At 38.8% G+C, this 24,754-nt stretch overlaps 2 protein-coding genes across 6 annotated transcripts; one reads left to right on the plus strand and one right to left on the minus strand.

The window, feature by feature from the left end:
• The first annotated feature begins 1,616 nt into the window (after nt 1-1,616).
• SRSF10 (serine and arginine rich splicing factor 10) lies at nt 1,617-14,143 on the plus strand. Of its 5 annotated transcripts, none has more exons than XM_081334646.1 (7): nt 1,617-1,893; nt 3,461-3,565; nt 5,656-5,759; nt 7,740-7,899; nt 8,155-8,205; nt 8,342-8,659; nt 13,679-14,143. In XM_081334646.1, the coding sequence occupies exons 1-6, from the start codon at nt 1,829-1,831 to the stop codon at nt 8,637-8,639; spliced, it is 783 nt and encodes a 260-aa protein (XP_081190772.1). In that variant the 5' UTR covers nt 1,617-1,828; the 3' UTR covers nt 8,640-8,659; nt 13,679-14,143. The 5 variants fall into 5 exon arrangements, with proteins under 5 accessions (XP_081190772.1, XP_081190774.1, XP_081190771.1 ...); XM_081334645.1 differs by having other exon boundaries at nt 1,623-1,893; nt 8,152-8,205; XM_081334648.1 differs by lacking the exon at nt 8,342-8,659.
• Nucleotides 11,240-18,790, minus strand: PNRC2 (proline rich nuclear receptor coactivator 2). The gene is made up of 3 exons (XM_081334651.1): nt 18,537-18,790; nt 15,088-15,293; nt 11,240-13,765 (listed from the first exon to the last, which is right to left on the minus strand). Exon 3 carries the CDS (start codon nt 13,745-13,747, stop codon nt 13,331-13,333), a length of 417 nt encoding a protein of 138 aa, XP_081190777.1. The 5' UTR covers nt 13,748-13,765; nt 15,088-15,293; nt 18,537-18,790; the 3' UTR covers nt 11,240-13,330.
• Between the last annotated feature and the right edge of the window lie 5,964 nt (nt 18,791-24,754).

Here is a 24,754-nt window from a genome sequence, read left to right on the forward strand (position 1 = left end):
GGCAACTGGTGGTACTCAGATGTTCCCATATCCTAAAAGTGGTACAATGGGTGAAAAGATTGAAAAGCCCTGGATGAGTATACGTACATAAAGCTCCTAGCACTTAAATAAAGAAGCATTTGACACTCTCAGTTATAAACTATATAGTTAGGGGTGGCTTTTTAAAAAATGTTGGTATTTGAAATAGGAAAAACTTTTGAGGTATTTGAGCTTGCTTTTTGTAAAGGAAAAATGGTATCTCTTGGTTATGTTAAAAATTGGGTTTTATTTTATTTACATTGGGATACTGGGACCCTCTCAGGCCTTTGAAAGGGGTTTTGTTGCAATTAAGAGTTGAGATGTGGAATGCTGAGTGTTACGTATGTGAATTATTCTTAAAATCCCTGAGCTTTGCGCAGACTTTTTGCCGATTAACTAAAGATGTTACTTATTTGATTTCTCTATTTATTAAGTAGACACAATGACTCCAAACGAGGTACATTAAAAATTCAGTTAAAAACCCACAATTTAACCCAGATGGTGGCGGCAACAGAGTCAAACAAGCAAATTGATAGGTTCTGAATGGGTTCCTCAAGCCTGCTGACAAAACCATTGTAAGTTGCCCAGAATTATCTTGCAGTAGGAGGGTGCCTTATAAATCAGTGATAGAGATAGGGAAGGAGAGGGGGAGAAAGAGGGAGATTTTAAGTCCTTCTGGAAAAACAAGAAGATGGGAGCCAGTCTTTATCTCTGCCAGAATGGTGTTCCAAAAAGAGGGAGTCATCACAGAGAAGCCCTTTTCCTAAGTCCCACTATTTCCATCCTATATCCCAGGGGTAGGCAACCTTGGCTCTTTTATGACTCGTGGACTTCAACTCCCAGAATTCCTGAGCCAGCATGGCTGGCTCAGGAATTCTGGGAGTTGAAGTCCACGAGTCATAAAAGAGCCAAGGTTGCTTACCCCTACTATATCCAAACCAGAATCCCAACTGAAAGGGATCCACATTATCCATTTCCTCCAGCATCCTCTGGAGCTGCAATGTGGAGCTGCATCCTCTGGAGCAAAACACGTGTTTTCCTGAAGTTTTAAAGAGGGGCCTGCACTTCTGTACCATGTTAAAAGTGCTAATATCACCTTATTAGCCTTAAATCCCAGGCAACATCACCATGTCTTAAAGCAGGGGTCTTCAAACTTGGCCCTTTTATGACTTGTGGACTTCAACTCCCAGAATTCCTCAGCCAGCAAAGCTGGCTGAGGAATTCTGGGAGTTGAAGTCCACAAGTCATAAAAGGGCCAAGTTTGAAGACCCCTGACTTAAAGCGAATATTTTTTTTTTACAAAACGCAGCCTAACAAACCGAACGACCAAGAACGTTTCCCAAAGACACGTTTTTACATTCCCTTCTTTCTTTCTGCATTTCCTACCCCCCCCCCGCCCCATCTCACTCCAAACACGCGAACCAACCAGGCCTCGAACCCCGTCCACGGACCAAAGGCGGCAACCCAACGGTCCGAATCGACCGCGCAGGCGCGCCCGGCCGCCAAGTGCTCGTCAACTCACGCGAGACCTGCCTCCGTCCCAACGGATACGGGCTAAAGGGCGCAGGCGCCTTGCCATCTCGGCTCGACGGCGGCGGAGAGCGCGCGAGACGTCATCCCGCCCGCCGTTGGTGCGCGCGCGCGCGCGCAACCCGGCTCTCGCGAGACTTCGCCACAAGGCGGTTGCCCCGAGTTGTTCTCTGTTGTGTGTCTCTTTTCTCCTCAGCGCCGGGCCCCTTTCAACTCTCTTGGCTTCGCCCTTCGCGTCTAGCCGGCGGGCCGCTTCCCTTCCCCACCCCCGGGAAGGATCATGTCTCGCTACCTGCGGCCGCCGAACACCTCGCTCTTTGTGCGAAACGTGGCCGACGATACCAGGTGCGTGTGAAAGCAAGGGAGGCGGGGAAGGAAGGGCGCGGTAGGCCTGAGGCTCGACCGAGGGCTTGGTTGCCTCGCTATTTCCCGCCTCCCGGTCTTGCCGCGGGGAGTGGTGGGGGTCTCCAGGCGCCCCTTTGCTTGCGGCCGGGCCTGCTGGAGGCCGCCTCGATCGTTTTCCTGGCCCTCGGCCCGTTCTTCGGAATCTCCGTTGTTTCTTCTGCCCGGTTGGCAGAAGATGGTGGAAAACGCGTGGCCGGTGGGCGAGCGGCTCGTCTGCCCCCCAGGAGCCCTCAAGGGGCTGCGAAGCGAGACGCGGGAAAGAAGCCGCTTGGCTGGCGCTCGGTTCATCGGTGTGCTGACTTCTCGTTTTTGGCGCCAAAGGAGACTCGCAAAGAGGAGCGCGTGAAATCGGGAATATCGACTCCGTTAGTAAAAGGAGGAAAGCGTTCTGTGTTTGAGAGATCATGGGGTGGGGAAAGCATTTAAATTTTTTCAGCCCCCCTTTTTTTTTCTTTCCCCCTACCTGCAGTTCTGCCAGCTTCCCTTTGTTTCGTATACAGTTTTTGCTAATTTTTTTTCATTTCTGCAAGACACTGCTGCAGGTTTGCTATATCCACTACTACCTTTATTCGAATTTAGCCTCATTAAAATAGCTCCTCGATATTACATATAATTCCAGTTTTAGCACATTCCACACCTACATTGTTTTTTACTTTAAGCTTGGATTACAATTGGAAATTTATATTAAGTTACATTTTTCCCAGATTCTTCTCTCCTAACCCCTTCCTAAGACTAGGGAACTTACTTGAAATCTATTGCAAATCTATTTTTCTCCCCAGAGATGTTTTTTTTTATAATTAGTTTTAACTTTTAATATGTATCAATTACTATGGGCATAGTTGTTTAATCACTTTTTAATTTTTGTATCCTGTTTTTTATTATGTATTGCCCTGTTCACCGCCCTGAGTCCTTCGGGAGAAGGGCGGTATACAAATTAAATTATTAAATTAAATTAAATTAAATTGCATCTAGTAAATGGTCAAATTTCTGGTTATTAAGAGTTGGTGCATGAAATCATACAGTCTTTATTATGGTTTGTAGGAGCATGCACAAAACAAATATGCCCCATGCATAAAATGGGGTTTGGAAGTCCAGTCAAATATTTCCAGACCAGTCATGCAGGTTTCAATTTAATAACAAACCACCTGAAATCAGATGTTCTGGTGCAAGAAGTTTTGTATATCTCTGGTTGGTAGCCATTTACAAGTTTGAATTTATTCTCTCCAAAGGTTACATTCTTAATAATATTTAGCATGAATGATATATTGTGTTAGGTATTGCTACATTATATTCTATTAAAATTTGGGTTCTTACTTCAAGCTGGCAAGGGAAAGTTTAGAGCTGAGTTCATACTTTGTAACAAATAAGTGGGATGTACTACTAAAGTCATAGGATTGTACCCCCCAATTCCATATAGGTTGATAAGTATTTATACACATAGAGGTATTTTAATTTCTACCCCACTTTCTAATTTGTGAACACAAACAAACATTAAGTCTTATTGCAGGTCTGAAGACTTACGTCGGGAATTCGGTCGATATGGTCCAATAGTTGATGTATATGTACCCTTGGATTTCTACACCCGCCGTCCAAGAGGATTTGCTTATGTTCAATATCCTTTCTTCAGATGACTGATTGGTGAGAGGGGTGTTGAAGTTTGAAATTCACGTTTGTGTATGAGGTAACAAACCTAAATGACAAGGCTGTTTTATTGTGTTATTTGTAATATGTTGTGTGTGTTCCAGTCTCTGGAAGATTAATGCATTAATGTATTTTCATACTTAGAAAACTTTAACTATAGTAAACAATATATTGCATTATTGTAGCACAGGCTTCATATTTAGACTTGTGCTTTTGGTTTGGAAATGGCATTTGCTGCTGCCTCCAAAGTTTATCATTTCAGTTCAGCATATTGGGCATTTCTAGTAAATTTATTCTTAATGCTTAGCAAAATGTGATTGATATTTTATTGTTTATTTGATCAAGAACAGACTTGTATAAAATGAGGTGAAAATTCTTGCTCTGATTATTGTCCCCTAATTTACTGTCCTCTGTTGTTGCCTCAGAGTGTAAAGCTGTACAGTAATGGCGACCCCAAAGAGAAAGCATGAAAGAACCTTTAGAGTAGAATTCAAGAATTAAGGCAAGTAGACAAGCCAAAGACCTCTTAAGGATCAGGCTTGAAGAGAAGGGAAAGTTTGGGAAAAGAAAATATAAAGAAAAGCTGGAAGAAGGACAAGCCATAATGGGAGAAAAAGCTTCGCTTTATCTACAAATGGGGGAAAAGGTTGTTTTTCAAAGTGTAAAGATAAAGCCATCTGTCACTTTTGACCAAGCACCTCAAGTCCTTCTGAAAAGCACTTAAAGAGTTAAAGGTCAAGATGAAGTTGACTGGTGGCCAAGATAAAAGGAGCCTTACCTGATGTATCCTACAGAATAAGAGCTTGCTGGTTGTGTAAGTGGTTAACCAATACTTTTTGTTTTAATTTAGTTTAGCTATGGCCCTGTAATAATTTGCTAAATAACCATGATGTCTGCATTTTATAGAAAAGTACAATTTCAACTAATCATTACTGAATTGAAATGAGGATATCTGCAATAAGATGAAATTTGCTGCATAGGATATTTGTAATTTGACACAAAGGGACAGTTAATCAAGTAAGCTCATATAGGGGCAGTATGTAACTTGAGCTTAATTTTCCAGCATGTTTTTGTCATAAAATCTTATATAATTTTACAGTGATTTATCTTTTAAATCAATCATTGAAAACAAAAACCATTAATTTTAATACAGGCAGTCCCTGGGCTAAGATCATCCAACTTAAAGACAACCTCTAGAGAGGAACAGGATTGTTTAAAAAAATGGCAGAGGTATTGCAGAATCACTTTTTACAGTATTTAAAACGGCAGATTGGCTGACTGGCAATGTGATCTCATTCAAAATGGCAGACGGTGTTCTCCTTTGAGCTGACAAATCTCTGAACCTACAAAAAGATTTCTTGACCATCACAAAGGAGTGTGTGTATTTTTAATACAATATACCGTATATCTTTTTTAGCAGTTCATAAATGCACTGTGCAACTTTAGTAGAAAGACAATACTGCCTGCCATTTTGAGTTCGATCATTTAGCCTTCAGGACAATGAGAGATTGAATTCCATAGGATTCTCCTTAAATTGGGTTCTTCTTGCTGGAAATCTGTCTTCGCCATAACTCAGTTTTGAAGTCATAATTTTAAACTTTACCCAAAAAAACCCTTTGTAAGCAACTTTGTTGTTCTTGATGTCCATTCCTAATAGGCAGAAGCAAAGGTACAATAGTCTGTCCCAACCTGAAAACAATTTTGGATTAAAGACATTTAGGAAACAGAACAGGTACTTAGACCTAGGATTGCCTGTATTAGCTTCATCTGGAAAATGCTACACTGTTACTATATTAAAGCTCTCTTAAGAAAAATAATACTTTGGGGTGAGATATTTTTTAAACATTGGTAGATGAAACATGACATTAATTAAAAATCCATTTTTAAAAAATTTAATTTGGGGCAAATGCAAATTGACATTACTGATATCAGCTAATCTTCGTTATGCAAAAATGAGGACACGTTAGTTGCAAGGCTATAATGGCATTATGGGAAAACAAAAATTTACTAACTATATAGTTGCAAATACTTCAAATCTCCAAGTACCTTAACATCTAGCACATTTGAAGATGTCCGGGATGCTGAAGATGCCCTTCATAATTTGGACCGGAAATGGATTTGTGGCCGTCAGATAGAAATCCAGTTTGCTCAAGGAGATAGGAAAAGTATGTACTGCATTTATATTTAAGTAAAGTTTGTCAGAAAATTAATACTGAATCATAGCACATAGAGCTGTATGAATTATTCTGTCACAGCCACAATACATACATACACAAATTATTCAAATGTCATATTTGCTATTTACTGTTATAAGGATGTGATAAAAATTATAGTGCAATATTCTGATTAGAATGTATGATATCTGTAATTTTAGAAGAGTATTAAAAATGAGGGGTTAGGTGGGCACAATTAATGGAAATGCTTATCATAAGCAGTCAACTAGACTACATGGACTTTTCCAAATCAATATTTTTTAAAAATCATATAAAGCCTACCAGTTAGATAAGAGTAGAAAAAGTCTCCTCCCCTGACATTGTTAGTCATTTTATATCCATTTAGTGTATTTGTAGACATATCACTCAACTACCATGGAAGTTGGTTTGAGATATGAAGCAGTTATGTACAACAAATTTCCCCACAATAAACATCTTTTTGATCACGAGCTGTCTGAATCCAGAATACAAGACATAGAGGCAGCACTTAATCAACCTTCACTAGTCTCAAAAAGTAAAACAATGTCTAATTTGGTTATTGTATTGGAGACCACAAGGAAACCCCAGGGTTTTGGCTAGACAAGGAAATCATAAAAATCTTCCTAGCAAAAAGTAGTAGCAATTAGTAGAGATATTATTTTTAAAAAAATTAACTGGAATTTGCCTGTTTTCTATTGGCAACTACTTTTTAACAAAATGAAGAAACATTCTTCCTCACCTACATAACTCACATTTAGGTGCTTCATTCCCAATTTTTCAGCTGTGTGATCAATACCAGGTTACAGAGGCCTGCTGCACTTAAGAATATAAGAATGATTGTTAAAACGTTTATCCAAGGGAGAAAGGAGAAGTTCCCCAGAAAACTTTTGCACAAGGAACAGAATTAATACATTGATAAATTCAGAACAGATTCTCAGTCCGAAATTCAGATTCATCCAGCAAGATTGAATTGTATCATAATTCACATAGATAAGAATTTGCAAGACAAATCTATGATGGCCATCAGTTTAATCACCTATACAAGAAGATTTGAGAAACTCATAGTTAAAACTCAGTGCTTGCTGCTTGTAAGAAATTTCATAGATACTATTCCTCTAAATATCTGTTTTAAATCAATATGAGAAAAATACACTAATATCCTGCTGCAGACATTTTGTGAACATCTGGCCATTGAAGAAACAATATTAAGATTACTAAAATACAAGTAATCATCTTTTAATGGCCATAATTGGGATTGGTAACTGTTGCTAAGCAACATGATCATTAAGCAAGATATTGCGTAACCGCAATGGACTTACAGCTTCACTTCTTTTCCAGTCACTAAGCAAATCTCCATGGATTGTTAAACAAGCTATCACATGACTGTCGGGATGTTGCAACATTTATAAATGTGAGGATTAGTTGTAAAGTTACTTTTTCAGGGCCATTGTAACCTTGTTCAGCTGCTAAACAGGGCAGTCATTAAATGTGGACTGTCATACCTCATCATACTGAGAATGGTTTTTATTAGGGAAATGCAGAGTTAAAGATTTAAGAAAAAAATATAAAACAAAAGTAAACCAATGAATAATGGAACACAAAGAGCAGGTAATGAGAGTTTATTGGGAGAGAAAAGTAGTATGGATACAAGAGGACAGATTTGAAAATGCTTTGTGACAAAGATGATAAGGGAGATAGATGCAAAGAGAATAAATAGACTTGCAGTTTTTTAAAGAAATTTCAAAAGAACAGAAGATCAGAATAAGTTACACTTGAGCACTTCTGCCCTCAGTTGATTTCTCTGTTAAAAACTACTGAGCTTTTCCTAAATTGAGAGATCATACACATTTAAATGTGTTTAAAGCCGATTCTAGTTGGACTTAGTATCCAACCTTTATAGACGTTGTTGCATTAGATATTAACATTTAATTAAAAACTATTTTTTCCCAACAGCACCAAACCAAATGAAAGCTAAGGAAGGAAGAAATGTGTACAGCTCATCTCGTTACGATGATTATGACAGATACCGGCGTTCAAGAAGTCGCAGTTATGAAAGGAGGTCAAGAAGCCGTTCATTTGATTACAACTATCGCAGATCTTATAGTCCTAGAAAGTAAGTGTTGTACTACCTTGACCTATGCTGGCCTGTAATGAAGAGGAAACTCATTGACTGTCTGACACCTAGATTCCAAGTCACCTTAGCAGTAACATGCATGGAAGTTGTTATACCTTGCATGAACGATCAGAAATAGTGCATCCTTGAAGAAAAAAGAAATATTACAACTGAAGAATCTTTAGTTTGGGGGTGTGTGAGTAATTCTAAAGGTATATGCCACTGTTTACTTTTTCTCATGTACCTTTTTAGCAGTAGACCTGCTGGAAGACATCGCCGTAGCAGAAGTCGTTCAGATAATGATAGGTAAACATTCTTTTATATAACACATTCAAAATCAGAAAAGCCTGTGCCTGCAACAATAAGCCATTTTAATGTGAGATAATACAACACCTAATGAGATTGACCATATTGAAATGTATTATCTTCCTCTTTCTGATAGGTTCAAACACCGTAACACATCTTTTTCAAGGTCAAAGTCCAATTCAAGATCACGATCTAAGTCACCAGCCAAAAAAGAAATGAAGGCTAAATCACGGTCTAGGTCTACATCTTGCACTAAATCTAGAGACAACTCTAAAATGGATTCTAAGGCACATTATAAGTCCAGCTCAAGATATGAAAAAGAATCAAAGAAAAAAGAATCAGCTAGATCCAAATCTCAGTCAAGATCGCAGTCTAGATCTAGATCAAAATCCAGATCCAGATCATGGGCTAGTCCCAAATCCAGTGGCCACTAAACAGTGTATTTTGTTTTTAGGCATGTATCATCTAGATAAACAATTGAGTTATGATGTTGCAACATTGCTTTAAAATAATTTTGTTAGTTATCCCTGGAGCAGGCAATTATTACTATTAAAAATACAATGCAGATAATCTTACACAACAGAGTCCACTTTGTTAAATGTCTTGGGCAGCTACTAAGATTCTTGCATTTCTATGTATATTTTTGTAAAGGAAAAAAAAGTATGGTCTTATGCTTCAAATATCAATGTTACCTTGATCATCACGGTTTACACTGTTGCTTAATTTCTGCTGTATAACCAGCAGATTGAGCAGTTGTTTTGCTGTAGTGACTGCTATGAGCTAAAAAATGTCAACACTCAAAAAGGGTTGTAAAGGCTGGCTTGTTGTGGACACTTGTGCCAAAATGGTTGGTTCCTTGGGCATCTGAAAGACATTGAAATACTGATAACCTCTGAAGCGATGGTCCTGAGAATAAGTTAGAAAAGGCAGAAATTACAATGATTTACTGTGGATTTGGCAAAATCCAGGTGCTTTTTTCTAATATGTTAACCTCCAAAAATAAAATACTCAGTTAAATCGTTAGGTAAATATTTGTATGCAATGTGGTGGGCTTTGAGGTTTAGTGAGCAAATTCTGTAAAGCTTTTTGCTGCATTAAATTAAAATAAACATCTCATTGTACCATGTATAAACTAAACCTCAACACAAATGTTTTTATAAGTAGTTGGCTTACCTGTTTAGTGCCCCAGGGTTTCATTAGCAGTATTTCTAAATAGAAGTGACAATTTTGAGTTTATACATTAATCTAACTTTCTCTTCAGATTAGGAGGGTCATTTGGTATGTGTTGTTTTTGCTCTTGGTAATTAGACTATGGAAAGTTGCCATGGTATAAAAGTATTCTCTGGAAGACCATAATATTGTACTAAGAACATAGCTTTTCTGTTGGAAGAATGAAAGTCAGCATCGAACTTTAAAGGCCCTTTACTTCTGTTTAGCAGGAAAATTTAATATCAGTGGAGCTCTTTGGTTCTATAGAGAACTAATTTCAAATTTAAGTTCTACCTATTCATCATATAAACTGCTCGGGAGTAAAGATGCCTTTTAAAATGTTGGCTGTTCAGTAAGCAGGAGTGATTCTAGAATCTTTGTATATTTGATAGCCTAATTTTTGTTTAGTACTAAAAGTTAATGTCCTGCTATGCAATCATTTATTGCTTTTTTTAAGAGTTCTCCCTAATGTAGTTTAAAACAAAGTGCAAAATTGTAGTGTTACTGTGCAGCTCTGGCCAGAAGAAACTTGTGGAAATAAACTTTATATTTCCTTTCTTATATAGAGGCTTCCAAAAAAGGTATTTTTATATGTTTTTTTAAATACCAGGTACTACTTTAAGACATCACTGTTTTGATTAGGAGGACCCGTTTATATTTTTGCTTGCTGTAAATCTAGCATACAAAGTAATAAAAAAGTAGAAACACATAAATTCTCTACTGTAGTTTTAACTAGTATTGTTTGAGGATGGATGTGTTCATACTTAAAGGAAAAAACCAATGCTGTTTGTTCAATATGGGAGCAGTAATTATTTCAGTTTCATTAGCCAATGAGAAAGACAAGTTTAAAATGTTTTATGTTGTGCCAGAACAAATTCTGCCTCAGATTTGAAGCATTGATACAAACATTTTATTTCTGTAACTGCTCATCTTGCCAGTTGTGATTCTGAATGATGAACTTAAGAAACAAATAAAACCTCCGACCCAGAATACAATAAAAAGGTGGGCACTTGAACAAATTGTGCACTGTTTCTTTTACTAAAATTGGCTTTTTCACAAAAAGGTTAAATTTCATCCATAAGTGAAATAATAGGCCAATGGAAGTTTCCCTCAAACAGGGAACTGTTGAAATTTTTGACACCCAGAACAAGTTCATAGAGCTTTGAATGTTGAACTAAACATATTGTTATGCCTGGTGTTTGTATAAGATACCTGAGCTGCAAAACTAAAATTGTTCATGAATGTTAATATTTTTTAAACCATCTTGTTCAATTTAGGTAGGACAGTATAGCCAATTAGTGCCTATTTTTCTAACTTTAAAAAAAGCTTTTTTGGTATGCGTCATTCTTATGCATACTGTAATTAGTTTAAAGCAGAATTAAAATTGGCACATCCAATCAAATTAAAATACAGGTACCATTAAGCAGCACAAAGTTTCTCTTAAGCTTATTTGGTTCAACATATCCAGTAATATACCGGTATGAAGAACAAATTGAATTTGCTCTTATGCCCAACTGCAAATAATTTAGCACACCTGTACTTCTTATTTTTAATATCTCATGATTCACAGCTCAAAGTTAAAGCCTCTGCTTTACAAATAAAAATTCTTCCATCTAAAGATTCCTATTGAAAGAAACAAAACCATTGGGTTACTTGCCAATTATCTGCAGCTGTCCCTATTAAAATGGAATTCGTGCACATGGTTGCTTTTCTCTTCAACCTCATATCTTTAGATCTATGGACAAGATATTCCTTAATACTATATCTGCTTTTTTAGTTTGAAAATAAACAAATACTATAAATAAAGTAGCAATCAACACACTGCTGGGGAGAAAAGGTTAAGGATTTTTATTTAAAATTTGTTTCAAATTGATATCTAACAAGCATAGAATTTAGAGTATCAAAATTACATCTGGGATACAACGATTTTCAAATGTCGGGTACATTTGGAGCATAAGGTAATATTTTGAGCAAGTTGTCCAATATGTTTTATTTGGGAATATTTTAAATGTTTTGATGGTTGCTAAAACATTTTGAATATATATGTAGCTAAAATGTGCAACAATGTACAGCCAAATACCCCTTTTTTTAAAAAAAATAAAACCTCTTTCACGGCAACTGTTTCATTACTATTGTTGGAAATTTAGCAACATTACACATTTTGTTATGTATAATGTTTACATAATTATTTACACAATCTATTTTTACCAAGATACATAGTGCCTAATACATCTGAAATTCTACCAAATTCTAAAGTTGCTGCTTCCTAGAAAAGTTCAGACACAAGACAAATAATAATTCTAATGGTATATAATGAAATACTTTTTTTAACAAATGACAGCATATAAAACAGCTAGGAAAAGTGCTACAATACAATATAATACATAGTTTAAAAACAAACACTTGTAAAAACGCTTTATTATATATTTTGACAAATACAAGATGGGGTTTTGGCATTTTAAGATAATGGAACTTCTAATACTTTGTTTTCCTGTGAAAAGTACTTTATATATCCAAAATGAAAGCAACCATCAGAGGGTACATTACAACTGTATGCAACAGTTATAGTATGCAGGAGTTGAGGTTTCACTGAAAATGCAACCTTACAGCCCAGTCCCAAACACACTTGAATAAAGCAATTTTCAACAAAGTATATTAGGACTGAAATCTAAAAAGTGCATAATCATTTACTGAATTATCAAGATTTCTCTTCATTAAACAAACTGGACTGCGCCCTTCAAAAAAACATTTAACCTTTTAAAATGGTACTTTCTACCAAGTTAAATCCAAATTATCATCTAAACAGACGCAGCCTGAGCACATTCTTTCACTGATACTCAAGTGCAATGGCATCGATATGTGCTTTTAAAGTTTTTTTTAACATTTCTTTTATAAAAATCATGCCATGTATTTAACATGGACTTGTTTACATTCAGCAGTTTTGTACTAAAAATAGTTCTTTTTGGCAGGAAAGCCTACAATAAATTTACATATGCTACAAGTTTTACATTTATTTACATGGATCTTCCCTCCATAAAAGATGTTTTTACAATTGTCAAATTCTTTAAACAAGTTTACATAATAGATTGCCCTATTACACACTGGCCTTAGCAATTCAGTTTCAGGAAATGATGCACAACATACAGAATGCATATCAAAAACAGCTTAGCAAAATTCACTGAAGAAAAAAAAACACTAGAAGCTTTTGGCAGTACCAGTCATTACGAACATTCAAGTTGGCACATTTTGGGGGTATCAATTTTCAATGCATTATAAGGATTGTACAAGAACTAGATCAATAATGAAAATAATTGGCATGCAATTAAATGAGCATTTATATAGAATGGCATTTTAAATCCAAATTTTGGATTTCAAGTCCCAAGGCTTTGGATATTTGCTTGCCCAACCCATCAGTTCAATGATAGAAAAATGAGTTACTTGACGAAATTTAAAAAATTACAACAATCTGGGGCTCAAAAACATCTGATTTTGAATACTTACAGAATTTCACAGTATAGGGAATAATCATATTTTGCAATTACCTTGCCATTGTGATTAGAAATTTGTTTGGCTTGTATTACTGCATCCCGAAAGACATACTGTCAAACACACTTTCTGAGAAAGAAAACTAAAATTATCTAATACAATTTGTATAGAGAACAATGACTGAGATTTGGTCTAGGCTATCAAATTATTTTAACAATGCATCTGCAGCACATAAAAATGGATACAGAGTAACACCCAAAAGTGAAGTATTTAATTAAGAGTATTTCCAAGGAGTGCTACCGTTCACCATCGTACACAATTCAACTACTTTCCAACGTGGTGACTTAGTTCTGCATGCTGTGCTTTTTTTGAATTCTGGTCTCCAACATGGACTCATACTGAAACTACGAAGTGTCATTTTCTACGGAACTTAAGCCTGTACTTTCAGTAAGGTCTTAAGTTGAAAAGTCATGATTTCTTTATCAGCGGGGTTAAATGAAACAGTTACCCAGTGGCTTGGTGGTTTAGGAAGAACGCTTGGGGATGGTGGCTCACTGAATTTTGCTCCAGCATAGTTTTGGTTAGTTTGAGGCATGAAAAGTGAATGGGATAAAGCTGGATTCCAAGTCTGGTTGGTTTGGAAATGCAGTGTGGTTTTTCCTTCATTGTGCATGGCCTGCCATGCTACAGATGATGAGTTGCAGCCATGTCCTCTCTCTTTCTTGTGAATTTTCTTCATGTGGGAATTCTGATCTTTACTCTTTTTTCTATTATTCAGTTGTTGATGGCTCTTGGTAGCATTTCTGGACTGGACAGATGGAACACTGAATCTTTCTCCACCTCCCATCTTCAAGTTAAATGTCACCTATCCAGGGATTGGGAAGATACAAGAAAAGACAAAACATGTCAGGGGAAACCTAAGAAAATATGGCATATGATGTAACCATGATATTCTTTTGTAAAAAAAACACCCTTCAATGGCAATGCCAGAATATATTCAGATTGCAAAGGCTAGAATCAAATAGCTTTACTAAATCTTCAAATTATCCTGGTTCCAAAATTTGGCATGTAGACTGGGTCTTGAATTACCATATTGATCTAACTAATTTATAAGCAAAAATTTGCTGTAAAATGATTTCATCAATATTTCAGATAATAGCACAATTTATATGCAACACAAATACCTCTGAAAGTTTAGAATTGCTATGAAATTCAATTCCATAGTACATTGACTTGTTTCACATACCACAGTAAATTGTGTTGTTTTTCCAACCATGGTTTGTTAAATAAAGCATAACAAATTAGAAAACACAGGACAATAAGCGACTTAAAATAGCTTTTCTGAAACAAAAATCTTAAGGCAACATTCCATCAGGTTTGATTTTTTTAACACCATCAACCTCTTCCTATTTCAGTAAAGGTGCATCCTCACTGTATAATAAACCAGCTCTGTTTTAAATATTGGTTAGGGTTTTTTTAATCTCGCCTTTATTACTTTACAAGTAACTCAAAGCAGTGGGCATACATAATGTTCTTTCCTCCCATTTTCCCCACTACAACAGCCCTGTAAGATGAGTTGAACTTCACCCAGGCTTTTGTGCCTAAGGTGGGACTAGAACTCAAGTGTCATCAAATTTATACTGCATGGCAATTTTCCATGCAGTATAAAACCAAACAGCCAATTAGATATTTTAATGGCTGATAAAAGACAAAGATTTAACTATTTACTGAATTTTAAGGAACAAAATAAATAAACCGGTCCAAAAGTTATGATTTAAACATTTACATATCCACCCATCTTCTATTCAAGTCTGGGTAACTCCTACTCAATAATTAAAACCACCTCAATAAAGGGCAGAATACATGTCTATTAAAACCACAAAGAATAAAAACCTGGCACCAAAGTGAAGTTTCTTAACATACTCAATAAATCCTCTTATCCACCTCACCCTATTCTCAACTCTCAGGAGAAAACCAGGTCTAAGTGCTTTTCAGGCTAGAAGAGTAGAGGTCTGCCAAACCTCCAAGGGCATGAGTGTTCCACAGGATGGGGGCTGCCAGGGAAAAGGCAGATTCCTTAGCTTCATTACTTTCTACACAAGGAATAAGTCTTCCAAAGAAACAACAATATATATAAAGGGAACCCCAGTCTTTCCCAGAGAAACAATTTATGTGGTTCCCATTTACCTTTCAGTTCTGTTTTCCAATTCCACAATGTCCACCTCCTGTCCTCTTTCTTGCTGCCAGACTTGAAAGAAAAGATGCTGACTTTTGTTGAATCTCTTTTGGCTAGGAATGGTAGTTCGCATGGGCTGATTTGCCGTTTTCAGCCACGAAGCCAAGCCCAACATCAGATTCTCGGCACGTGGGCTTCAAGGGTAGAAGTCCCAGCTCTAAAATGAAATTTGAAATAGAAAGTCAAAGAAAGTTCCCAGTTCCAAACAATGTTTTATTTTTTTAAAAAAATCTGTTATTTTATTTTACAATAAGTTGGCAGAGGCAAAATATAGCCATCTGGATACAAAAATCTGTATTATATTTGTGTACCACTCTCTATTTTAAAAGATATCAAAAGTGATTTATTTTTATAGACTAAATCAGTCCAGATTATTAAATTGATAAAGCACTAAAATAAAACAAATCTGTGTGAAAATGATATAAATACAACATATTTATATGTCTGGGGGAAATGGCACCCAGAATACTTCTAAAAGCAGAATAACATAACCAAGGCTTTAATATGTATCTAGAAACTGTCTAGATATGTCAAATACAAATTCACCATTATTACCTGTATCAAATAGTGAATTTTAGTTTTATTTATTGTATGATGTCCATACTTCAAAGTCTGGTTTGGACAGCAAATGGAAAACTAACCAAACCAAGAAAAAATCCCTCAAAAATAATAAATGTGCAAATATTTACAGTATTGAAATTAAACCTACAAATAGACACAGTACTGAAATTATAAAAAAATAAATTTCCCAAAACATGCACACCAAATTTACATTGTCAATAACAGGATATAATTTATTTATTTATTATTTATTTATTATTTATTTATTTATTATAATTGATGGAATAGCCAGTTGTAACCACCTCCTAAAACCCAGAAAGGAGGAGCAGAATTCCAAAGTATGGGAGCAGAGATCAAAAATGCCAATGGCATTGTCATGCAGATGGACCCTGAAGAAGACAGGAAAATGACTGAGGCAGAAGGCAGGCCAGAGTCCTGTAGGGCCTAGAAGGTGACAACTAGCATCATGAATTATATCCAAAAGCCAATCAGCAATCAGGCCTGACACAATGTCACCCAAGAATATTGAGATATTCTCATTGCTGCCTAGATTGGTTGGAGTATGGGGCAGCTGCTTTCCAAGGGCAGGACTGTGCAGACTATATTATCATAATCCAAGTGGGAGGTGACTTGAGGCCTGAATGTAAGCAGAGTCTCCTGATCCAGGAGTGGCCAGACCTAGTCTACAAGATGTAATTACACAAAACCCCTCCTAGTCAGAGCTGCCACTTGTTGCTCAAACAAGAGCATGAACCATCTCGCAAACAAAGAAATGCAATTCCATTCAGAACCAGAGATGGCATTACTCTGGAAACACTTGGCTTCCAAATCCACTGTATTTTGAAGGGTTCATTTGGAGACTCCAGACTCTGATCCAATATTTCTATAATATATTGCATTACCTGTTTGACCCAAGGAATATCAAAAATACAAGTACAAAAAGGCCAATCCTGCACATGCCTATTCAAAGACTCAGAACTATGACACAGAAGACCACAAAAATCATCTAATCCAACCCTCTACAATATATAAACAATTAATTAAACCAATAAAAGGTGACTGTCCAGCCTCTTAAAACTTTCAGAGATGGGAGAACCCACAACCTCCAAGAGTAAGCTTTTCCACTGTTGTCTAGATCTTCAGAAAATGTTTGCTTAAACAAACTTACTGCATTTCATCTGGATTCTTATCATTACTAAGCCAAAGTGTGTACAGAATTGCAGTCTTCCATCAGCAACCAGAATGAGGGAGGAATGGAGTGAGCAAAGCCCAGTGCATTGTTTCGTTCTCTGTTAGCCAATTCATCTCTATTAAAACACCCAAAGAGCAATCTTTTCACAACACTAAAGTGTTCCATTGTCTATATAAGTTTCTATTTGAATGGCAAGTTTGGCATAGTACAATCCAGAAGGATTTTTGCATAGTATATCAACTAATTCCTGTGCAAAGATATCAATAGCCAAAATCTTTATAAAACATTCTTGAGGGTCCCCCTTACAACAAAGGTAAGTTTTGAGGAAGTATTTTAAGTATTTAAAACAGTGTAAAGGCATTCCTGCCTTCTTCAGCTCAGTGCCCAGATAAGCTGGTCCACAACTGCCATTAGCCCTACCAGCCAAAACGAAGTCTATTGTTTTACAAGATATCTAAAAGATTACAAGCTGGGAGAGGGCAATTTGTATTAGTTAACACTTATCATTCCACTACTCAAAAAATCCTCTCAACAGCCAAGAAACTACTGCAAGAAAGACGGCCCTCACTCACAGAAACCCACCCCCTTGAAACGATTTGCACAACTCTGCACTGCAAACAATCCAATGTAAATATTGCACCTCAGTTTCATCAGACCGGGCAGCTTTGGCGCATTGTTAATCATCTACCCCAACTAGTAAACCATTCATTGCCAACAAGGAAGGAGTCTGCCATCAAGATTCTTTTCCTCAGATCCCATTTCTCATCCTGACACGTCCACACAACACAAACGCACACACGGAATTTCCAAGCACCAAGCACAACTGGGGAGGGAGGGAGGGGCGAGGGAATTTCCCAAACCACATCCTCGAGAGAAGGAAACCAAACAAAGCCTTACCAGCTTCCTGCTCTTCCTTTTCTCCACCCCGCCATCCCCCGAAAAAGTGAATTTCACTCCTTCCTCGCCAAATAAGCAACTTGCCAAGCTATTCAAGAGACGGAATGTTTAATCCCCAAATGGGGAGGGGCATCAATTAAACTAGGGAAGAGGACTGTTGTACACACGGGAAAGTCTTCAATGGAAGGAGAGGGATAATTAAGCAAAAAGCACCCGACAAACTACACAGATGTTTTCAGAGGGTGTTTTTTTCACCTAAGCCTGTCCTGGAAGGCTTGTCGCCCCCCACCCCCACCCCGCCCCAAATCAACTATTCAGCAAAGTCATCGCAAGTTCGGCCCCCGATTCTTTTGAGCCCCCCAACCAGGCACAATCCAGCTCTCCTCCCTATAAAGGCCTATAGGGCTCTTCTCCCTATATACGAGCGGCTCGAAACTTCTGAAGGGCACCAAGTTAGGAAAAGAGACCCTAGACATAAATTCTCCCCCCCAATCACACACACACATACTGACTGAAGGGGAATTGTTATCTCCACAAATAGGAAAAAAAGGGGCCGTGCCGTGCCAGTGAGGAACACTTTTCTTCTCTCCCCCATCGAAACACTGGGGGGAGGCACCCATTTTGGGCTTTTCAATGGGGCACCACAACATGGCGGCACACCCCCTCCCCCCCAACCCCTTCTAGCCCCCAGCCCCTTCTGCCGTACCCCTCCGCGGTACTAAGGGCAGCTCCGAGCCTTTCTCACCCCACCTTCAGCTGTAGCCGAACCCGCTCCGCTCCTCCGGCTCCCGCTGCCTTCTATTTCCACCACCTCAAAACTCTCACACAAAATGGCCGACAATTCCCGACTTTGAGCCCCGAGAGAAAGGGAGGGGCAACACGTACAATACCGCCCCGCCTTCTTTGCCAGGGCAGCCAATGGAAGGGCGGAGCCCACGAATGGGCAGCCAATAGAAATCGGGTCCGCCTGTTGCTAGGGGCGGAAAGGAAGGCGGGTCAAAGAAAGGAAAGGAAAATAAGGAGAGAAAGGAGGAGGAGCCATTGTTGTTGTTTCAACTTCTCAAAGAAGAGCATGTCGGGAAAAGGGCCTGTTGGAGGGGGCGAGTGATATATTATTAGAACAAACCACAATGGTGGAATGGTAAGGATCAAACCATGGTTTGTTTAAATGTGGGGTATTTAATAAACCACCTTTGACTGAACTACATTTTAGGCTTTCTTGTTAGCATTTTAATAAACTGATATTAGCATTTTAGCACAGTATCCATACCTCGTTTTGAAGTTTAGGAAACCCTAAAATTGTACATAACAATGTGAGTTCAGCCAAAGGTGGCTTATTCAATAACCACATTTAAACAAACCATGGTTTGATCCTTACCATTCCACCAAAGCCATTTCCTTGGATGTGCAAAAGGCAAAAGCAATCAAACAACAGGGCTGTATTCTGAAGACCTTGATCAAATTTGCAAGTATTAAGAAAGAAAGAAAAAACCTGTTGGGAAAGAAGAAGATGCAACATAGTTTAAGAGTGTCTGTATCTTAACGAAACAAAATCTGTTGCACGTGAATGTCTTTTATTAATTGATCTGTTGCTTTCTGACTAGTCACATACATATAATATATGCAATATTTATTTCTGTACTCTAAATAAAGACTTGACACACCTTAACCAACAGCTTTTGCTTTGCCTGAAGTACTTGTAGTTCCTATTGTGCATTGAATAAATTCATTGCCAGAAGATTGGCTCAGTGTATCTGGTTCTTTTATACCCAGTAACTATGCTTGTTAGAAAATGCTTCAAACTGACATGATTTACTTTGCTCCAGTTATTCCCAAAACTGGAGAAGAAAAACAACTTCTCTCCAACTAAAAAAAACTATATAATTGTTTGCTATAGAAGAAAGTTGTTGCCACCATTGAGAAACAGCAGTTCAGATGCTGTTTGCTCTGACCTATTCCAACCATTTCAGTGGTTTTCAAATATTTCTCTAGGGTTATTATTTAAGGACAAGCTGAAGTACAAAACTGAGTGTTTCCCTGGGAAACCTTAGGCTGGTCAGTTCCTCTCTGTCACTTTGTTGTTGTTACGGAGGAAAAAGGAACACAGGGGAGTACTGCATATGCCACCTTGGGCCCCTGAATGGAAAGGCAAGATAAAATCCTAACAGACAAAATAAATAGAATTAATAAGTAGAGGTTTTATTTCGTAACAGGATAAGATGAAATTGAAGAAATTATTGAAATCAGGAGTGCTTTAGCTAAAACTAGACAGGGCTGGATCTTATCCAAAGCTGGGAGCTCCAAGGGTAAGTGGAATTAAGGGTATAATAAATACTTTTTTAAATGATATATGCAAAACCAAATTAGAATTATCTTGCCAGCAATGGTTTGCCAAAGGAATTTCAGGAGGGTAACATTTTCTTGAACTTTCTGCTTTCTTCTGTACTCTGTTGAAAGGATTCGTGCCAGTTTCATCTCAGCTCTCTTTTCAGGGTTTATTTATTTATTTATTTATTTATTTATTTATTTATTTATTTGATTTTTATACCGCCCTTCTCCCGAAGGACTCAGGGCGGTGTACAGGGCAATAAATATCAAAAATACAAGATACAAAAGTTAAAAAAACATTAAATAATCGTGCCCGATGCAATAAATTAGTTAAGATCAATGTTAATCTATCAATGCGGATAGTTGTGGTTACTAGCCAAATTGTACGGAATACTAAATAGGCAAAAACAGCCAAATTTATCCTGGCTGTGTTTAAAGTAGAATCTGCATTACTGGATATGTGTAGCCATTATACTATCTTTCCCCTTTAAGGACTAATGAGTTGAAACTTGGGAGATAAAAAAATGAGGTTAGTCAAGAGTTGCTACCGTATTTATGGGGAAACTGATAACAGAATGACAGAGTTGGAATGGACTTAGAGGTCTTCTAGTCCAACCCTCTACTTAAGCAGGAGACCCTCTCCTATACCAGGGGTAGGCAACCTTGGCTCTTTTATGACTCGTGGACTTCAACTCCCAGAATTCCTGAGCCAGCCAGGCTGGCTCAGGAATTCTGGGAGTCAAAGTCCACGAATTATAAAAGACCCAAGGTTGCCTACCCCTGTCCTATACCATCCAGGGCAAATGGCAATCCAAACTCTTCTTGAAATCTCTAGTGATGCGAGCACCCACAACTTCTGAAAGTAAGCCATTCCACTGATTACTTGTTCTCACTGGAAGGAAGTTTCTCGTTAGGGTCTCTCCTAGATAAGTTTCCATCCGTTACTTTTTGTCCTGCCCTCAGGTGCTTTGGTATACAGAGCTGGTCTCAAATGAAAAGATCACTTGTTTCAAATTTGCAGTACTACTCAGAAACTGATGAAATATCCACTCTTAGTTCACACAGAGATCATCTTGTTTTATTTATTTTTTACAGGACTTACACAGCCACCTATCTCACACAAAGATGAAGTGGATGACAACAAGCCATAAAGCAGGGGTCTTCAAACTTGGCCCTTTTATGACTTGTGGACTTCAATTTCCAGAATTCTGGGAGTTGAAGTCCACAAGTCATAAAAGGGCCAAGTTTGAAGACCCCGGCCATAAAGCATAGTTAAAAATAAAGATACCCTTCCTCTCAGGCACCAGACTCCAAGCTCAATGCTTGCGGAAGAGCAAGGTCTTTGCAGCCCACCAGAAGGCTATCTCTGGTGGGAGGCTGTTCCAAAGGACACCATAAAAAAGGCAGCCTCCAAGATCCCATCAGTTGGCAACATGTAAGGGAGGGGACCTGGAGCGCACCCACCCTATGTAACTTAGTAGTAGGATAGGCAGATACCCTCAGGAAGAGGCAGATAGCCTGGCTGTGTGCATGTAGGGCTTTAAAAGTGACAACCAGCACCTTGACTTGCACCCAGAGAGCAACTGGAAGCCAGAGCAGCTCTGGTGTTACTCGGCTAAATTGCAGGGCATCCAAAATTGTGCATGCCGCTGCATTCTCAGTCAGTTGCAGCTACTGGATGCTTTTCAAGGGCCGCCTCACATAGAGGACATTGATGTCATCCGAACAGGAGATGACTAAGCCATGGGTAACTGGGAACAAGCTTCACAGGAGCAAGGGAAAATGCCCAGGAGCGCACAGAAATTTTAAAGAAGACAGCCAACTTCAGAAGCCACACTTTTCTTAGAAGGGGCAAATAAGGAACCAACGAATTATGCAAGTGTATTGTAAGCCTTAAGTCTCTGAATGTTGCACAAGCCGAATAAAACTCATCCCACACATTTCACCCAGTTGATACCTGACCTTGGAGGCTCAAAACCAGACTTTTCAAGGACACTCTTGATAAACTGTTGTAGGAGTAGAACCCTGTTAGCTTATGAGAGCCAGGAATCTTAAGGAGGTAACCTTTTCAGATGAACAAACTTTATTAAGCTCGTGAAAGCTTAGGCCTTTTCATAAAATTTGCCAGCCCCAAAAAGGTGTTACCAAGTTCCTCCCAGCTTCTTGATAATGTGGTTTTATTGCAGATATTAGAATAGATATTTTTTAAAAAGCTACTATCAGCAGTAAGACTCAAGCAATATATATGCATAGCTCACCCAAGCTTCAAAATTCCTGCTCTCACCCATGCGTTGTAGCACACTGAAAACCACTAGTTTTTATCTGGAGGAGGAATTGCCATCTGTGTATTGTTGTGGTAACAATAAGACCAGGCTTTTGCTTCTGACCTGGCCCATTTTAGACCTCTACACCAACAATCCATTTTCCAGATGTTAAGCCAGCATCTCCAGCTGCCTTTGTTGAACAGCCTTCTCAGAACATTCTATTATCTCCAGTCCCTCCCTTCTGCTTGCCTTCTTGTGGATGCTACAGCCTGCCACAAAGGTTGCCTGGAGGAGAGCCAACCCAATCACAAACCAGATCCTACCCTTGGAAACGTCCAATGGCAATCACACTGGAGCTACCTCTTGCATTGTCCTATCATTGTCCCGTTGCCTGGAGGCGGTCCGGGTTTGGATGGGGAGAAACAGGCTTCGTCTCAATCCTGACAAGACTGAGTGGCTGTTCATACCGGCATCTCGGGCTGACCAGCCTTCTCCATGATTAACAATAGGGGATGAGGTATTACCCCCCGTTGATAGGGCTCGCAACTTGGGAGTCATCCTGGATTCACGGCTCAGTTTGGAAGATCATATAGGAGCCGTGACCAGGGGGGCTTTTGCCCAGATTCGCCTGGTGCGCCAGTTGCGTCCCTATCTGGACTGAGATGCTCTATGTACAGTCACTCATGCGCTCGTGACCTCCCGGTTAGACTACTGCAATGCCCTCTACATGGGACTGCCCTTGAGGACCACCCGAAGGCTTCAACTGGTGCAGAATTCAGCCGCACGAGTTTTGATGGGAGCTTCCTGATACTCCCGTGTAAAACCTCTTCTCCGTGAGCTGCATTGGCTTCCGGTTGCCCTCCGGGTGAGATTTAAGGTGCTGGTAATGACCTATAAAGCCCTAAATGGCTTGGGTCCAGACTATCTAAGGGAACACCTGCTGCCGGCATCATCTTCCCATCGTCCTGTGCGCCCCCACAGGGAGGGCCTTCTCAGGGTACCGCCGGTTAATGAATGCCGGCGGGTTATTCCCAGGGGAAGGGCGTTCTCTGTGGGTGCGCCTGCCCTATGGAACCAACTACCCACAGAACTCAGGACTGCCCCCGACCTTCGCTCATTTCGCCGGGACCTGAAAACTTGGTTCTTCGATCTGTTTGTGGGGTTGTTAATTTAACTGGGTTTTAGATTTACTCTTGGGGCTTGAATTTAATTTAATTGTTTTAATTGTTTTTAATTTTTTGTATTCATGGTTTTAACTGCCTTGTAAACCGCCCTGAGTCCTACGGGAATAGGGCGGTATACAAATCCAATAAAATAAATAAATAAATAAATAAATAAATCACTCCAACTTTTTGCCCTCCCACTCCTAATGACTCTTCTTTTGCTTCTGTCCTTCACTTCCTCCAACAGATCCTGCCTTGTGGTTTCAGTTCTACAGATGCTAATTCTTTCCACTACTGCGCAGCTCTCCAGCTGGCTGGACAAACCACTTTAAGGCAACTTTCCCACCACTCTCTCAGCACAGGTGAGGACCCTGCAGAAAAACCCTCAAGCCCCCACCACCACAAAAACACTGTGGAACTTGCACAGGTAGGTCCTAAGCATGATTTTTTTTTACACTTAGAAACATCCAATCCTAGACTGGTCTTCTAGAGTTAAATATAAAGAAGAAAAAGTATTTTGGATTCTACCATACATCAGAAAACATGAAAACCACAAGTAATGGCAGTATGTGGCAATTGCCAGCGCATATAGGAAGCTGCAATATTCTGCATTACATCAGCTTTCAAAACGTTCCTTAGTTAATTTGGCTTTTCTACACAAGACATTTGTTGTTGCGAGTAGGAGAAATGCAACTCTCTGCCTAATTTCAGGGATCTTGGCAAATCACTGAGCTGTTTTGAACCTCTTGCTAAGGTAAGGGCTAAGATGATATGGATAAGTCTTGCAGAGGGCATCCAAAAGGAAGGTAAGATTGCCTGAGTGGGAACTAAACGAGTTATCTAGTATCATGGGATATCAGACAACTAGTTTAGTTGTCTAGTATCTCGTAGTATCACGAGAACTGATACTTGGTAAGGCCACACTTGGAATATTGCATCCAGTTTTGGTCACCATATTATAAAAAACAAGTTGAAACTCTGGAAAGAGGGCAGAAAAGAACAACAGAGAGGATTGGGGGTTAAAACGTATGAAGAATGTTTGTAGGAACTGGGTATGTTTAATAAAAAGAACTAGGGATGATATGATAGCAATTGCCACCCGGCCCCTTGAGGGCAACCGCAATGCTGATGCGGCCCTCAATGAAATTCAGTTTGACACCCCTGTTCTAAGCAGACAGGGTTGTTCTTTAAAATATAGGACGGAGTAAAAGAA

The sequence above is a fragment of the Vipera berus genome, assembly GCF_964194415.1.
Source record: "Vipera berus genome assembly, chromosome: 9".
Lineage (NCBI taxonomy): Eukaryota > Metazoa > Chordata > Lepidosauria > Squamata > Viperidae > Vipera > Vipera berus.